Source organism: Sesamum indicum, linkage group LG11 (assembly GCF_026168435.1).
Source record: "Sesamum indicum cultivar Baizhima isolate 11 linkage group LG11, ASM2616843v1, whole genome shotgun sequence".
Lineage (NCBI taxonomy): Eukaryota > Viridiplantae > Streptophyta > Magnoliopsida > Lamiales > Pedaliaceae > Sesamum > Sesamum indicum.
Window position 1 is genome coordinate 13,010,379 of NC_142667.1, and position 18,901 is coordinate 13,029,279.

Here is an 18,901-nt window from a genome sequence, read left to right on the forward strand (position 1 = left end):
CATGTCCGATCCGCATCTGTAAGAGAAATCTTACCAATTACTTGCGACACCGTTCTATACATTGATGTGAAAAGGGGTACTTCCGACGAACCTATTTGTACCTTCAACTGATACAGTAGCAAGCAAGAATCAGCTTATAATAAGCCACACGAATGAAAAGTGACATACATAATATGGATTCACTGGAAGGGCCAAAATTGTCCAGACACAACATATTCATGAGGATAATCTGGATACATCACCATGGTTAACAGCGTGCCTAACGTTTACATACTCAAAATCTGACCGAGCATGATCCCACTTTCCCGGTACCCCCCCCCCCCCCTCTGTAATTAGGAAAGAAATAAAAGAAAGTATCGGCAAATATGACACCAAATATGAGCATTGCCTTGATTAAAACTATACACTGAAAATATGTGCTGGCGAAACATGAAGTTGCAATGATTCAATGGTGCTGGAAACAATGGGGTTCACAGAGACAGTCGATGGCATGCATCAGCTTTCTCCGGGGGCCGACAGCATCTGTGCCCATATCCTTAAGCTTTTTCATAGTAAGATTTGCCAGCTGAAACTTGGTGATGCTTCTCCTCTGGAAAACCTTGACAAATCGTGTAAGCCCAAGAGAGACGAGCCAATTCTCCATTCCTCCCGCCTTCTTTAGTTTTTTCTCAAGATGCGAAGCTCTCATTCTTGGATCTAGAAACGCGCTACTATCAGCATGTATCATCATTCGCTTACGACCTCTTGGTGTGCTACATTTACCAATTCCCATGTTGTCTCTGAAACTACGACGTGGAGAATTGTCTGAAGCAATCCTATATGACAAACTTGATGGCTTTTGGAGTGTTAAATTCGGTTCAGAAGGATGCACTGTTACAGGATGATGAATAGCTTGTTCTTGAGGCAATGAAATGGATTTCTCTGTTTCATGAACTGATTGCTTTGAGGCAGATGCTCGAGATGGATATTGTAACTCGGAGTTGGTCTTTTTGGGAGACTGGGAATTGGTATTTCTTGGCTTTTCTTGTACCTGGCTTTCTCGTACATTAGGTGTCGTCGTGTGCACCTTATTAGGCAATGGTGGGATTAAAATAGTGATTCTCTGCTTCTTGACCACCATCCAATCTTCGTCATCAGGTGGATCAGTCTCAGTGGAACGTTGATTTTGCCGCTTCTTGCCTGGTGCAGAACGGATGTGTCTCTGTTTCAGCTTCACCATTAGTTGTATGCCTGAATGATTGAGCTGTATCAAGAAACAAATTCCACTAACAAGAAATCCGAACTTCTAACCTTGGAAGAGTCAACTGATATACAAGGGGATGTAAGATAATAAAAGAGTGCATGTAGTTGATGCAAACTGACTTTTATGAGTTTTTATCATCATATCATACCTAATACTAAAACACTAAAAGGCAAATTATATGAAAATAACACAGCTGATTAAGCAGAGACACCAGTTAACATTAGAAGATGTTAAAGAAGCATCTTCCTAATCAGACATGTAACTGAAGAATAAATTCAGGACACGTAGCTTAAACCAATTGTTGTCTAACTAAACTTTGCACAAGAGCTCCAGTTTCTCTTGATTCATCCAAGAAATGAAGAAAGAAAGAAAGAAAATAATTGCATAACGATGAAGGATAAAGAAACGGTCAAAAACACTTGGACCATTGTAAAATGCACACAGATTCACATTCCAGTTTCATTTGTAGCCACACCTAAATCTCACAGTAGTAACATGTAAACCATTCTGTCAAGAACTGAGTGTGAAAGCATGAGATAGAAGACACAAGTTTATATACCTCAATATAAGAACGAACAAGATTCAGAGACTAATATTTCTCCCCCCAAACAGCCACATCAAAGAGAATGATTCAACTTCCCATTCCTCCACTTAAAATGATTGATTCCATATAAAACATCAACAAATTTCAAACAAGGTAATGCCTTCAAACTCCTGTAGTCAAACGCTCTTTCTCCAGCCAGTTACATTCTACACTACAACTATGTTACCAGGAATAATCCTCTTTAGCAATAACCACCAAACATATATTGGAATTACCCAACAAATATGTTGAAGACAAAGTCCAAACACAATTCGCCGCCCTGTTTCAGATATCAAGCCAGCATCCCAACTTAACCAGTTCTATATTCACTATGAAAAATCTAACAATAACCAAAAGTTAGAAAAAATTTACAAGATCACCTTTACTATCTTTTTTCTTGGTTGGTTCAAAACTTCAAATACTATAATCTGACTGTCGCCTAAATTACAGTCATTTTACAAACACAAAGACATCAAACTTCAAACCCTTTGGCCGAAACAATGAAAACGAGCCTCAATAGCCCCAACAGCAAGCCCAGTACCAACTCATAGTCCAGAATTTTTGCAAAGGGATCTTGATTATACCCAACTATTATCCCATGGATGAAGATTTTCTCAGTCAAGGAAAACTATACCATCATCAAAATCCTCACAAATTTCAGCAAAAGTTGATCAAATTGGGATTGATCTAAACTCATCAGCAATCAAGACAACTCTATTTCCCATTGACATTCCGAAATTTCAAGAACTTCAAGACATTGTGCGTTAAAGTAAAAAGCAGAGAACCTGGTGAAGCAGCGCCCAGCAGAGATTATTCTTTGAAGTGAAGATAACTGGATAGTCGCAGAGTTTCCAAGAACTTCGCCGCTTCAATCTCTCGACTGTCCTCTCCTGTACTGTACAATTGAGTACTTTATTCAATCCGTATCTTCTACTGCTTGAACACATATGTAGTTTGTATGTATGTGAAGAGCGTCTACTGCCTACATACTGTTTGAAGATTTTACTCATTGCAGTCTTCACCAAAGTTCAAACTCAAAACTATTTTTTTTCTCTTTTTTGTTTCTTTTTTGGGTTTGACAAATGCAATTCAATTATGAACTATCATATATAATAATATTTCCTAAAACATGGTATTAACTTACAGTAAAATTTTATATGGATCAAATTAAGCTCAAATCTATTTTTTCACTATAAATATAATATCATCTGGCCCTTTTTAAATAATAACTTTTGAATTATATTTTGACAAATGTTAGAACTCTTAACGAGGTTTTATGTCGGAGCATCATAATAAAAAAATCGTGAATTCAACTTATACGAATATATGTATATAAGTCTATTTTTTTAATAGTTTTTATTTTTTTATTTGGATTAAATATTCATTGATTTGGAATATTAATGTATTAAAATAATTTTTTTAATCTGAATATATTAAAATGATATAATAATTAAAGCTAGAATTTATAATTTATAGTTCCATTATAATTAGATTTCTTCAACATTAATTATTTTAAATATAAGTTTATCACAATTAATTATAGAACGTTGGACGATTGGGGCAATTGGGCAAGCAGAGATATATATGACTTGGGCAAATTGGGCTTTCCTTCTTGGATCGGGTTGATCAGGCCCGATGAAAACGGGTCATATGGCGATCTGGTCAGGTCGGTGAGACCCGAGGCGTTTTCTTCAATAAAAGAATCTTCTCGCGTTCTCCATTATTTCGAGTACATCAATTATCGGCAGTCGGTGAGACCTGAGAGGAGTTGTTCGTTGTTCTTCATAGCTCAAGGAGAAAATTTTCATCAAAGAATTTCGATCTCTGTCTGAGCGTTCATATATTTGAGTGGATAACAATGGTGCAGATGAAGCTTCTCGGTGGTCTCGTACTCGCTCTGTGTCTGTTTGTACCTTTGACCTCTGCCAAGTCCACCGATGTTCACTACTGCAGTATGCTATCCTTTTTTTTTTCCTTTCCAGGATTAGTATATTTGTTTTTCTCTGTAATTTAGTTACCAAATGCTGTTTTCCTTTTGTTTTATTAACATCTTTCAGTTTCGGCTGTTGTTTTAGGTTAGGGTTGTGGATTTCTTGTGAGTTAGAGCAGCTGATGTGGATTGTCGCTTATTGTAGTTCATAGTGTTTTTTTTTTTTGGTTTTAAATTTGGAAAGGAAAATGCTGAGTGGAATGTTTATGCTTTGCTTGTCTGTTGATCCAATGATTTCATATCTCCGTGTGTTAAAGTTAATTTTCTTGAGTTGGGAGTATACAATTGATATTGTGGTATCAATTCAAAACTATGTTGGTACTGTGCCGTAGCAAACAAAGTAACTTATCGTGCTAGAAATTGAGACCAAATAAACCTTGCTGGGTCTTGTATTGTATGGATTCTTTGATCATGTTGAACACAGTAAGAAAAAAAACAAAGTTAGACACTTGAGAACGTCTCCTTAATGATTTAAAGTGGATAGATGTACAATTCCATTTATATATGATCAAGATTGTGAATATCAAATCCTACTTGTCACATGAGCTGGAGCTGATTATGGTGCCTAAGATACACATCCGTATTTAATATTTATATTCAGTAATATGCACGTTCTTGATGCATTATATTCCACTTTCTCTAAAAGCTGGCTGTTTATGGGCATTGTTCTCTCGAGTTGGTGCCTACCCCATGTTTGTTAAATAGGAAGTCCAAGTTTTTGAAATAGACATGGATAGCTCTTCTCTCTGAAAGCAAATGCTTGTCTTGTGCATCTTAGGTTTTGTGGTATGATTTTGTTTACTTTTTGTTTAATGAATTGCAGATAAGAAGGCTAACTATGTTGTGAAGGTCAATGGACTCGAGATAGACCCATATCCAATTTCCAGAGGCAAAAATACCACCTTCCAGATTGCTGCAGCTACAAGTAATTGCTTTGACATATGCCTTTAATGTTCAGGATGCATTTTACTCTTTGGTTCAAATTATTACCTCCTCCTGGAACTATAACCTTTTGGAGATATGTTTTAGCAGTTGTATAATCGCTTCTGCATTGATCAACAACTCCTCAAATAGTTTGTCTAATTTCCCCTTCCATAGCCTATCCCTGTTGTTTAGTTTATCCCTTCAATAGTGTCCTCAGTGGGTTTCATGGAATCTCACCATCCTCTGAAAGTGAGAACCTTGAGCATGCTTTTGCATTTATATTTGCTAAACTTGTTAGAAGTCTCATGCTCTTAACTGATCCCAATAAAGCTTCTCTCATGTTGTTTAGTTCCTATGAGGCTTAACTTGGGTTTTTCAATGCAGATGAAGCAATAAATGGTGGGAAACTGGTAATTGATGTTTCATACTTTGGATTTCACATCCACAGCGAGGACCACAATCTTTGTGCAGAGACGTCATGCCCTGTTTCTGTTGGTGATTTCGTGGTCTCTCACTCCCAAGAATTACCTGGAATCACACCGCCTGTGAGTTATCTGGCTTCTGTATCACGTTGTGTGTCGTATCTGATCTTTTGTCCAGCATTAGTGAATTGCTAAACAGAAAAGTGCAGGACATATGCTGAATCTGTTGATGCTGTTGCAGGAATGCCATAGATTGCTGTGGAATAGTGTCCAATTTGTTTACTTAGCAGCTGAAATATTTACCTATCCATTTGACTTACTGTGTGGTACTTGACACATGCAGGGTTCCTACACGCTGAAAATGACAATGGTTGATGAACACAAGAAGCAATTGACATGCATTACTTTTGATTTCAGCATCGGCTTCATAGCAGAAGAGAAGGCGAAAGCTGATATGTAAATGCCGAAGGATTGGTTCCTTTCCCCTCCTTCCAGTCTTTAGATATTGTATAGAGATTTCCTATTTTGTATGTGCCGCTCTACATAACTTTGCTCCTGTTCTGTGCTTATCGTATTATCCATATAAACCACTTTCTGGGCCCAATAAATATGGTTGCCATTCTCTCCCAGTTGATTGCAATCCGGAGCTGTACAATACATCATGTATTAACCCTCTGAACATTATCCAAGTCTTTCTCGCAACATTTTTCTTTAAGCTTTTACAGCGAAGTTGATATAACTGGTTGCCATTCTTTCTCAGTTGATTGCTTCTCTCTCGCAAGTAAATAACTCGTAGGGAAGTATGCCATTGTAGGGATATTTCTAGTTTTAGTGGATATTTTGTAATTTTTCAAACAACGATGAGGTATTGGTAATTATGATGAATTTGAGGGGAATTGGTGTAATTTACTTCACCTGAAAATTTATAGAGTGTGGGGCTGAGTGATGGTTGGGGAAGAAAGCATAATGAATTTTAAATAAATTAAGTAATTAATAAAGTATTTTTTTAATTTTATATATTTTGATTATAATTGAAGAATTGGAGAATTGTAATAATAAAAAAAATATTAAAATAAAGTACTTGTAATGTTAAAAAGTTAGAATGTCTTTTTATATAATCTAATAATCACTTTTATTAACATATAAATGTTATAAAGTTGATCGAAAGAGAAATGATAATTACGAAACTTCCACTTTCTCTTTACATAACATTTTCGATACCGTACTATTACTATTTATAATAGGTTACAAGTAATAGTGTTTCAATGACTTCATTAATATGTACTAATGGTTACTCATAATTAACCTACTTTTTACAATAATTAAAAAATAATTTGATGTTTTAATTCTTTAAAGGTGTGATTTTATAAACAGAAGTTGTATTAAAAAGAAAAGAGAAAAAAATCAATAAACAGGATAGCTATGCAGCTATGCCGACTTAATATAAAAATTTTGCTAGCACTCTTCAGGCCCAGGGAGATGCTCAAAGTCAAACACAACCAGCTAGGGGATACATTCTCGAATTCTCCAATCTCCACCCTTACCCAAACAACCTAGTAAAATGAAATACTAGAAGGGCTCTCTTGTATATCATATACGGCGCGAGCATAATTTTTGACGATTTGATGGAAGAATACGTAAGGCACCTTCCGTAAGAAAACTTGTTATTGAAGATGTTTAACAACAGACATTTAGTGTTGATTTACCTCTTTCTATTAGTATTTGTGCATTTTTTCGTTTGTGACGAAACCCTTGACCTGTCAAGGTGACTGCCTAACTTTTCATGTTATGTTGTATCAGTATACTATCATTTATTTAATAAAATTTACATTTATCAAAAAAATAAATAAAATACTAGAAACCTCGGGACAACACATAAATGGATAAAACTGGGATATCGAAATGTGGTGATCTTAATTTAGGTAAAAAGAAAGAAAAGACAAGACATGTGATAATCAACTGTCCTGTGGCTGAGTAGGAGAGAGTAGATGTATTTGGAGGGTGCAATATGCCAATTACCCATAAAATCGGGATGATACTTTAATATTTATCATCGCTTGAATTGAGACCTTATATCCAGAATTATAGAAAACCTGAATAAGAGGACAACTTGCAATATAAACACATCATGGAACTTCAAACATCAAAATACACAACACATAGCAAGCTGAAAAAATATTTAAAAACAAAAAAGGTAAATTTTAAGAGATTCCCATGATGTTTGCCTTAATTATAAATACATTCTCGTTGTCTTAAAAATTATAAATTCCCTCTTGAAATTAGAAATGCTCCTTGTTGTTTGAAAAATTACAAAATACTCTCCTGAAATTATAAATACTCTAACAAACACCTTCCTACAATGAGCTGCCACAATGAAGTATTTGTTAGAATATTAGTAACTTCAGGATACGTATTTATAATTTTTCAAACAACCAACATATATCCATAATTATAACAACCTCAAAAAATTGTTTGTACCTTGGCAATTTGAAATCAATCGACCACAGTCACCTTGGAGAGGAAGAAGGAAGAAGAAAAGGAAACTCTCTTTCTTCTCCAAGATGACTGCGTCGGCTGAAGTTGAATTGGAGAGGAGCTGTAGATGAAATTGATGACTTATAACAACGTTAATAATAATATTTTTATGGTATTTGTTTTCGACCATGTTATTATATTTATAAATTGAGAAGTGTGTGTTGGTCTTTAGGCAGACAATGTTAAACAATTGGGCCGCCACAATGAGTAGACTTAGGCCGTCCCTATGCTACTAAATAAAGAATTGCCATAATTATAATTGTATTATAATTATCTCGAATAAATAATGTCTAGCTTCTCCAAGGTCACGGATAGTGGCAGTACTACTACTACTATTACCACTAATAATTATAATGGTAAATTATAATTTGTCATTTTCATATTACATCTCATAAGTTCAAATTTTTTCAATTTTAGTCCTCACCTGTATTTTTTATCAAAAAATCAAGAAAGCCGTTAGCATTTCTCGTTAATTATTGAATGAAAAATGCACATGAGGACTAACATTGAGAAAAATTTCAACTTATGAAATACAATATGGAGAAATCGTAACGTTGAAACTAAATGGAAAAAAAAATCCTAACATATGGGATCGAATATGCAATTTTCCCGTGTATTAGTAATTGCAAATGGGTATTATCCAAAAAGAAAAAAGAAAAAGAAAAATCAAGATTGTAATGAACTAAGTAAAAATTACAGGATAATTATAAGGGAAAATTATTATTTTAGTCCGCTAAGTATGCTTAATTTTAATTTTAGTTCGATAACTATGTCCATTTTTGTTTAGGTCCAGTAACTTACGAAATTGCTTACTTTTAGTCCTCTGGTAGATTTTTGGACAATTTTACCCCTATGCAACTTTTGAAATGCAGTTTTAGCCATATGCATTCATAGGGGTAAAATTGTCCGAAAATCTGTCAGATGACAAAAAGTAAGCAATTTCGTAAGTTAATGGACCTAAATAAAAATTGACATAGTTATCGGACTAAAATTAAAATTAGGCATACTTAGCGGACTAAAATAATAGTTTTCCCTAATTATAACAACAACAGAAATGGAGATGGGAGAGGGAAGAAGAAGACTGAGATGAGAGAAAACAGAAAATTCACTAAATTCATGTCCCCCTTTCCTTACAACATTTGAACATTTACAAGAAACTTGCAGCGAAAAGACAAAAACATAATGGAATTAAAGCTGAATTGCTATTAAAAATCTCCTCAGGCTCTGGGTTGCGTGTCCTTCTTCCAGCTCACGATTGGTGGCTTTGCTTCTGTGTTTGGAGTTTCAAAAATGAGGACGGCAGTCACTATAACAACGGCTCAAGCATCCTAGCCGTACACGTGCCAACTGTTTGGCCAAAAGAAGAAAAACCAGCTGGTTCAAAATCCCCAATTTCTTTAATCTCGTGTTCGCACCCTAATTGCATCAAAACGACGTTGTTTTCGCCTGTGATTTTAAATTTGCCACCAATTTCATCAGGGCCCTTGATCTGACAGCTCTCGTTCTTCCTTTTCATCCTACATTCAACATTTAAAATCGCGCTTTGCCCTTTAAACGAGACAAAGACCCATATTTATATGATATGAAATCACAATTACAAAATTATAAGATTTCAATCTTAACATGTCAACAAGAATAATTAAACATCAATACCACCTACGAGGATGCTTTATGAGCTTTTAGTTGGAAATTTAAATAGGGGTAATAGCTGGTAATTAAATAAGCTATTTTTTTTTTCTATATAATCGTGTCTAATTTTGGTCATTTAAATAAATGAAATTTTTTGATGTTATTTTATTTCAATTGTTCCGTCAAATCAGCATACTTCGTTAAAACCCAGAAAGGGAAGTGGAAAAGAGCAGGTGGTTTTGGTCCCCTGTGGTTGAACTATGCACCATGTCCCACACCTTAGTCTCCCTGAGCCAATGAAATGGTCACTTTTTGAAAGTTGAACCAATCATCAAGACTTATCCAGAGCTCTTTTTGAAGTGAAATTACTGGCCGGCCCTTCACATGCTGACGTGGGTCGTTGTCATGGTTGATTTGATTTAAACTTATTCTTGCACTTGATTACATATTTTCACACTCGGTGGCGTTGCAAGATTCTAATGATGATAGTGATGGAAATGCACAAATTGGTTGGGCATAAATTAAGTGCTCTCAAGACATAGAATGAAGCATCTTTTTAGGTTGTTCTTCCAAGACACTTACAGATAAGCACCCTTTAGTACTTCATAATGATGGTAGGCCAAATACAGCAATTATATATTCTGTTGTTGGTGCAACTGAAATGAATACACATGAAAAGGAATCTAATAGCTAATATAGCCTCAACTTAGTGCTTGAGAAAAATGAACCAAAAATCATTAATATTCACACCCATACAATGCCACCAACTCTCAACTTCAGATTCCAACTTGTGATATTCAAGTAGAAAACTGAGGAATTGACAGCCTGACCAGTGTGACCGTTTCATCTTTTCAAGAAAGCACCACCAATTCACCCAAACGTATCCCAAAGGGAAAACTAATAACCATCGCGCATGACGTTCACTTGTAGATTCAATAATTGCAGAATAGAAGGTGACTCAACATGTAGCCACAAATATAGTGATTAGGAACTATAAACACCAATGTGATGGGTAGCACCCAATGCTGGCAACAATAGGTTATATAAAATAAGTAGCACCAAGTTAACGTTGTTAGAGGGCATTGGTGCATTGATTGACATACTATCGCTGTAAAAGGTTATATCACAAAAGCAAAGACAACAACTTAGAAGATGAAACGGGATTGATATTTAGCCAGCCCGTTCACCCCACAACTACCATGTCTAAGGAAAATAAAAGTTAGGTATAATCACACTACTCAAATATACAGTTACCAGTTCCTAGGTTAAGTCTTTAGGCAGCAACCTCGGATATTGCAACATCAACTGCTTGTGCTGTGGATGTTACTGCTATTGGGGGACAAGATGCAGGTGCAGGTTCTTGTAGTTGTGTGTAGTGAAACTCTATCTGTAGCCGGTGATGAAGAGGGGTTGACATTGTCAGACCTTTCTTGATATCTGCCTGCAGCTCTCTAATTGGAATTGCAGCCAAGAAATTCTTTATGTACTCTTTGCACGATTCTTTACCTCGACAAACAACAACTTCTTCTTCCTTTTCTTTCTTTGTTGAATCTTCGGGGTGTGTCACCACGATCCCGTCTTTGGAGTCTTCAGAAAAAGTGTGCTGCTCGCCTACAGATTTTTCTTCTGATGATTGGCTAGTGCTCGGAAGGTTATAGATAGTTGTGTTGATGTCAAATTTCAGTATGTAAGCCTGATTGCATCCTTCATGTAGTCGTTCCCCCAATGTGTCGATAATGTAGTAAGCATCTGCTTCAACCTTGAGGATGAAAAAGTGATCATTCCAACTGACGATGAAAACAGGGGCTTCACCGTTGGAACTCTCTGAACGACTAATCTCATCCCAAATATTGTCAAAGGACATGGCTCCATGCAAGAAATCAAAATTTTCACCTTCCATAACATCTGGATGGAAAAATCCGATAAACGATTTCTCAGGAACTACACAAAGATCACGAACTTTAGCTTGGAGGACAGTCTCTAGATCAAAATGCTTATCAGGAAAGCGCTCCCGGTAAATATCATGCTCACAAAGATTTCTCCATTCCAAGGAGCCATCTCTGATCAAACTATCAAACTGTGACTTTACGGGCATGAGATTGTGGTTATTCTGCAACCAATCAGCAATAACGGCGACAAGGGCTGTACAAGCACTTTCACCAGCAGCCTGCTCGCTTCTCTGATCAATGGATGCAAAAAAGACCTGTGCCTGAATCTTCATATGTCCATCACGGCTTGTTATTTCTTTCTGCTCCCAGGTTCCCACAGCAAAATTATCTTCACCAAACTCAGAAACTGATGATCGATTTGCATTTGAATCCTCATCTTTAAGTTGCTGCAGCATAGATGCATTACGTTGCTTAAAAGTCAGAAGAAAATTTAATATAAGCAATAGAACAACAAATTTGCATTCTATACCCAGACTACCAATGAGAAATATTGCATCAAACAAGTGAAGTGGATATTAAATCTTCTCAATTTAAAGCCAGCAACAACATATAAGGGTCATTATTAATAAGCCACAATATTTTTCTCCAGATAGCAGTATACACAAGTGCGCACACAAGCAGATACACATATTTCAGGAATTTTGTGTGGCATGAGAATCATATCATCTTAATATTAGCAAATATTTCCTTATGAGATCTAATTATCATCCCACTGGAAGAAACAAGAAAGTACATAAGAAGGCTTTAAAACCATTAATCAATGAAAGTTAATTCAGACTTCATATTTTCATAATCATGAACAAGCAGCCAAGATTGTGCCTTTAACTTTACACCTTTCCTTGTTTTGCAAGGAAGAAAAAAGCATAAGAATTCTTACCCCAGAAGAGAGAGATTCATCGGAGCTCAGCTGTCTGCGGTCAAAATCTATGTCATCTCCACCTTCTTCACCATAACCCTTTTTAAGTAAGGGCTCTCCTTTAGCTTTAGGAGATCTGAAACTCAGCTTCCTCTTCCTCCAAGGCAGAATACTACGCTTAGAATTATGTATCAACTGCTGTTCAGGAATTGTAGAAATTGGGTCATCTACATGAGAGCAGCCGGCATCTGATGTAGGGCGGTTGCTGTAATAAATCCAATCTTCATCCTCATTATTGATACTAGAACTGGAATAACACGACACACCTGCATAATTAGCATACGCCAATGTCCCATAGCTAAATGACTTCCTAACAGCAGAGTCCTCCTTGCCTTCATCAGATTCTCCTTCCTCAAACTCATCAGGTGACTCCGAATCAAAGGGGTAAGTATATTCATCCTCCTCACTCTTGGAAGAATACCTGCCCTCGCTACCCTCCTCTTCACGACAAGCTTTCTTAGATCTTCGAGTTGATACATACTCAGTAAATATTTTTACCTTCCTCAGACCAGCTTTAAGTGCAGATACCTCATCTTTCTCTACAGAAGTATCTCCAGATGCTGAAGGGGACGGAAGAGGCATTACTGGACTTTGCACCACCTCTAGTGGTTGTGCACCTCTAAGTTCCAGCAAGCCAAGAGATACCTGTAGTATATGAAGATTAGTCATTATTATTGTGGGCAGTAAGGAAATGACTGGGTACATGAGAAGTTATCGGCAGTTGTGGTCAGTATATGCCAAGGTAGAAGTTACTTACATAGAGTGACAGATGACGCTCAGCCACAATGCCAGAAAGCATTAAAGGAAGTTTGATTTCCATCACTTGTTCCTCCGTCTTGGAAGCATATTCAGCAAGGTTGAGGGCTGCCAAACCAACAACGGAAATCTTATTCTTTGCGCCCTGATTCAAACCCTGGGGAAAAAAAATTCAGTTATAAGAACTTAAAGTAGAAGTTTATTTTAAACCAGCAAAGCTGAATATTAATGACTTGCCAAAACCCTATCAAGGAAATTGCAGCAGGCGCCACATCATCAATAATGCAATATGATAGACTTTACTTGCAGAAAAAAGCAGTATATGAAGTTAACAGCTCTATCTGATGTTATCAGTATCTAATTTTAGTTAACAATTATTAACCCACATAACACGTGGCCAACGTCCAAACACTGTGGATACTACAAAATATAATTCAAGCGGCGCTGATTTCCACAAAAAGACACGTATATCATTAAATATATTATGTTCCTGACGGAAGACTGTCAACCTAATCTTCGCATGTTAGGTTTTATATAATTCTTTTTCAGTAAATGATAAAACCAAGTTAATGGCTCAAAATTAAATAAAACAAACATGAGAAACAACCAGAAGGCAACTGAGTTCCATATGAGACAGGAACTAACAAATGTTTGGCCCTTAAATATAGATGGAAAAGAGCATCCAGCATGATATAAATCCATTCAAAGACTATCATCTCAATTTAATCATGAATGTATAAGCATCACACGATATCTGGACCCTTAGATATACCCAAAAATTCATACTATCCACAAAAGATATTCATAAGTGCACAGCAAGTCCCACAATATTTCAGTTAATAGGTAACCATTGAAAACCATTACAGTGATCCAATCAGTGTTTAAGGACCACAAATGCTAAATCCCTTAGTGAAAAAGAGAAACAATTACCGTAGCTTCCGCTCAGCACAGAACACTTTTCAGAAAGGTTTCATTAATTAAGACCTATAACAGTGGATTCTGTTGGAGGCTATCAGCATCAAACTGGTATTTCTCCTCTTTCTCAATCATAATAAATATTAGACGAGAAGATTTGCAAGTAGAGTCACAGTTTGCTAACACATTAAACATGTCCCGGAAATAACATCAATCCCTAAAAAAAGACGGTATCCTCACAAGAACCCAAGGAAGAGTAATGCAACAAATACATTGTACTAGAAATAAAATCAGTAAAGAAACCTAGACCTAGATAGGAAATTATATAAATGTTACTGCAATTAATCACATACCGGTTTCTTATTAACTTTTCCCTTTTATATGAGCATCAATTTCTCACATCAAACACAAAAGTCAAGGGAAAAACAGAAACACAGTAAAGAATTGATCAAATTATGCAAGTGAAACAACATAAACAAATAATTAAAACAAATATGTGAAATACATTCACAAATTTTAGATCTTGAGTCAATAATAAACTCAGAGAAACCAACTCACATGCAAAAGAGAGAAGTTGATCTCCCAAGGATGAAAAACATTTTCCTTGTAGCCAGAAAGGCTACAGACGCTATGAAACTCTTCATCCCACTCCACCAAAACGCCGCCGTTTGGCCTATCATCAATCCTCCTCAAATTCTCCTCCCTAGTACAGTTCCTTTTCACAGTCCTCCTGAATGTCCCCAGCGAAATCTTGGGACCCTTCCACCTGATCTCCACCGCGAGACCACCGTTATCCTTTTCCGCAACCTCATCCACCCAGTCACCACCCTCAAGCCTCAGCACCGTGAGTTTCACTTCATACTTCTTCGAAATCAGAGGCGGCCATGGCCTCCACTTCATCATTTTCACCACCATCGTGCTATTCACTCAAGTAACTGATGAAAAAAAAATCAAGAAATGGGAAAATTTTGCATGAAAGATTCCTCCTTTTCCCCTTAAAATCTGGGTGGGTGGGTTCAAGAAATCATGATGAATTCCAGCTATCGCGTGTCTGAAAGAGAGAGAGAGAGAGAGAGAAACGAGACAGAATTACAGAAACGATGAAGATCCGTGAACACAACAAAAACTACATGGGTTTTCTCCAAATTCCTCCCGAATGTGGATGAAATTCAAGACTATCATCAATACGCTGTTTCCAGGACTTCTCTCCGGAAATAACTAAAAAGTGACTGAGAGAGAAAGGAAAAAAGATAGAGCGGAGAATATGCCGTTATTTTTCCCAACTTTCCAACACATATAATAATAATAACAATTACAATCGCAACACACACACCCTTACATACACAATATATATATATATAGAGAGAGAGAGAGAGAGATGAAACACACAAACTCTAGATAGAGAAACGTATACACACACTCATAGAGACAACACGGGACGAACAAGAAGAGGGTTAGAATACTTAGAGCAGTGTTTGGACTCAGCTTTTATTGCGTTTGCTGCTATTCAAAACCGCGTTAGATTCTCACAATTCCTTACATTAGCTTACTATATATTAATAATAAATTATTATAATAATTGCATGAATTATTATTTATAAAAGAAAAAGCAGAAAGCTGACTTAATTTACAATTTCAAAGTCAAGCAAAGGGCAATTTAGATCAGGTTGGTCCTGGGATTTCCAAAATCTTGACTTTTTTTTTCTTTCACATTGTCTTAATCCTCAAGTGCTATTACATTAATAATAATTATCTTTTCTTACAAAACACTTCTCAATCTTGAAATGGATTACAACCCTTAAATGAGTAAAATTTGCTCTAGAACCAAATGATATTGACAGCCGATAAAGACAGATTCAGAAACGAAAGTTTGAGGGAGTCGAAAAATTATACTTATATATTGAGTAAAATAATCCTAGGGGCTAATATACAAAATAATTTAAAATTTATATATAAGAATCTTTAAATTGAATTGATTAATAATAACTACGGACTCATAATAATTATAATTTTTAATTATTATTAGCATAAAATATTTAAAATATGCATAGAGTATTAAATATTTAATTCGATTATGCGATGAGATTATTATTTAATTGTTGATTAAGGTATGTTCGATTATTTATTTTTTTGGGAAAAAGAAAAACAAAAAGTTCACTTAATTTTATGATTTGATGGTTGAGGAAAGGGAAATGGAGATTAGGTTGGTTGAGGGATTTGTGTAATTTTGTGGGGGCCCATTGCTAATTATGAGTCTTCTTTTCTCATTCACATTCTCTTGATTTTCAGTTGCATATTCAATCAATTACCCTTTTTCTCAAAAAATAAAATAAATAAATACTTATTGCAAAAATTTATGCTACCCATAATGTGAAATGTCAATAATATTTCACCATATGATATCAAAAATGAGATAATCTATTCATCAGAATTTATTATTTAATATTTTATAATGATATATGTTAAAACTGAAAGACTATTCAATAAATACCAAGAATTTTTCTCAATGACGACTTGTCCTTGAAAACTTAATCAGATGATATTTATAATTTGAATAATGTAAATTACAGGTATCACGGTGTTGATCAATAATTAAATTAAAATAATAATAAAACAACAGACAACCTATCTCCGCACCCCACTCCGCTAGTGGGTTTTTTTTTTTTTTTTTCATATGTACGAAAATAATAAATTCGAGATGTACGATAATTAAATTTGTAGAAGTTGGGATAAGGGCATGCACGAGTTCAAAAAGACACAAACACACGTTTGGATTCTGAATTTGCTTCGTCCATGGGGAGTGCAAAGTGGTCTTTACAGCTTGGCAGTTTCAGTGCTTTTAATTTAGAGCCTTCTAATGTGAGGAAAAGAATTGTTTTTCCGGAATCGGTCGACTCTTCCCAAGTAAAATTGTATTTTTAGTTCCATACGATAACATCCATATTTTTAATCTTCTATTTTATGAAAATTTTATTTTACAGAATTTATGGGACTGAAATGTGTTAAAATTTCTCAATTTTTAAATTATTTTGAAAATCCAGTAAAGAATATGACTAAATGTGTAGAGTTTTCTCAATTTTGTATTATTTTAAAAATTCCAAAAAAAATGAATGATTAAAATTATTCCAAAAGAATTAATGGTTACGATTTATTATTAAAATTAGTAGGTGGGGAAAAGCTGAGAACTGCCGTAATCATTAAATTTATTTATATACCAACATATATAAAAGTCATAATTTGTATTAATGATTGCATTAAATAATAATCATTTGTATTTGTTACAACAGTCATTTTGAGCTGTGAATATTAATAATTGGTTACTATGCAATATCATGACACTATTTTTATTATAGTTGAATTAATATCTAAAAATCATTATTTTCGACAGAACATCAATTTCAAGGCCATGGGTTCGTGCCCTACCAGACGTATTGGTACTTATTTTATTTTAGGGTGAATAGCAATTTATCCTCCTGTGATATTGAAAATGAGCACATTACCCCCATGTGTAAAAATTATAGTTGTATTTTAAAAAATATAAGGAGGTAAATTGCTATTTGTTTTTTCATAAGGGAGTAATTTGCTCATTTACGATATTTCGCAAAGGGGATTGCTTGTATTTTTTCCTTTTATTTTATCTGAGTTGTTGTTTATTTCATTGTTTTCAATTATATTAATTAATCCGATGTATTAATTTAATAAAATATTGATGTAATTATTTAGTTATGTTTAAAAAGAAAAAGGAATTAGAATTAAACTCATTGAGGAAAAAAAGATAAATCGCACTTTGGTCCTCAAAAAAGTTGTATTTTTACAACTGTAAACTCCCCATAAAGCAAACGGAAATACTTTGCCTCCTGCAGTACTTTTTGTTCGAACAGTTCTTTCCAAGTGAAGTGTCTGGTAAATTTGGTAAATTAAATTTAAATGGCAAATATTAAGTGGATTGATATCAATTATAAATTAATTAAACATAGTTTAAAATATAATTTTAAGAATTTGAACTACTTTGTAACATGAAATTATCAAACATGTTCAAGTGACCTATTATAATAGGAAAAATTGCATTTTTAATCCCACACGTCGGAAGATATTAGTATCGAGTGTGCTCGACTGCTGAATATTTATTAAAACTTTGGTTGGTAAAATATGAATATTATTAAATATTGGATCAATTTGTCCAATTTTATATAGGCCCACTGAAGCCTAAGTGTAAAGCCCACTTACAGTTTGAAATCGGGCCTGAGGCATTTTTTTCTTCTCAAAGTAAAATACATCTCGTGTAATTTTGTCTGGGGAAATAATATTTTTGATCCCATAAGTTAGATTCATTCCACTTTTGGTTTCATTCGTTGCGGGATTAATATTTTTAGTTCTATAACTTATAAAAACTAATACTTTTAATTCTCATCCAGTTTTTTTGTCTACAATTTAACTGTGTAAGGCACGTGCTTAACATATGATTGTTAAGTATTTGTGGTTGGAGAAATAAAATTGATTTGTTATTCAACCTGGAACCATTTTTTGGGAAAAAATATAAATAATTTTGAGGGAAAAAAATAAATTTTGAAGAAAATTAGGACAAAAAACATAGCGATTTCTTTATTCTAGCATAAAAATTGAATCTTATATCGTTCTCATATTTTCATAAGTTGAAACCAAGTAAAAGCAATACAAGAAAAATCATGTCTGTCATAAGTGAATCAAATATGCTAAATAAAACGTTCAAATGCTACTATTGGAAAAAGACCAATTTTTCCTCCAATAAAAAATACGTAATGGTTACGTACAAGTGACCAACATCGTTAAATGATAAATAAAAAGGTGCATTAGGAAAAAAAATGTTAAATTTTTTTAAGTTATGAAACTAAAAATGCTGATCCTGTATTGAATAGGACCAAAAGTAACATGAACCTAACTAAAAATGTTTATTTCCCCATTTTATTTTGACTAAGTTACAATGATTCTCAACAGAAATTTAAAATAATTATAAATACTTTTTTATTATTTAAAAAGTATTAATATATTTTGACATTTGC

At 34.6% G+C, this 18,901-nt stretch overlaps 3 protein-coding genes across 5 annotated transcripts; 1 reads left to right on the plus strand and 2 right to left on the minus strand.

Annotated features, from left to right (window-relative positions):
* Positions 1–151: 151 nt before the first annotated feature.
* Positions 152–2,917, minus strand: LOC105173953 (Sterile alpha motif (SAM) domain-containing protein). Of its 3 annotated transcripts, none has more exons than XM_088875280.1 (2): positions 2,612–2,917; positions 152–1,201 (listed from the first exon to the last, which is right to left on the minus strand). In XM_088875280.1, exons 1-2 carry the CDS (start codon positions 2,834–2,836, stop codon positions 446–448), a joined length of 981 nt encoding a protein of 326 aa, XP_088731406.1. In that variant the 5' UTR covers positions 2,837–2,917; the 3' UTR covers positions 152–445. The 3 variants fall into 3 exon arrangements, with proteins under 3 accessions (XP_088731406.1, XP_011094189.2, XP_088731407.1); XM_011095887.3 differs by having other exon boundaries at positions 152–1,243; positions 2,612–2,915; XM_088875281.1 differs by having other exon boundaries at positions 152–1,230; positions 2,612–2,914.
* Positions 2,918–3,515: 598 nt separating this feature from the next.
* Positions 3,516–5,864, plus strand: LOC105173954 (uncharacterized). Its single transcript, XM_011095889.3, has 4 exons — positions 3,516–3,778; positions 4,640–4,741; positions 5,125–5,285; positions 5,506–5,864. Exons 1-4 carry the CDS (start codon positions 3,685–3,687, stop codon positions 5,620–5,622), a joined length of 474 nt encoding a protein of 157 aa, XP_011094191.1. The 5' UTR covers positions 3,516–3,684; the 3' UTR covers positions 5,623–5,864.
* A 4,468-nt stretch (positions 5,865–10,332) lies between these two features.
* On the minus strand, positions 10,333–15,326 carry LOC105173955 (uncharacterized). The gene is made up of 4 exons (XM_011095890.3): positions 14,421–15,326; positions 12,949–13,104; positions 12,153–12,836; positions 10,333–11,661 (listed from the first exon to the last, which is right to left on the minus strand). Exons 1-4 carry the CDS (start codon positions 14,775–14,777, stop codon positions 10,600–10,602), a joined length of 2,259 nt encoding a protein of 752 aa, XP_011094192.1. The 5' UTR covers positions 14,778–15,326; the 3' UTR covers positions 10,333–10,599.
* Positions 15,327–18,901: the final 3,575 nt, after the last annotated feature.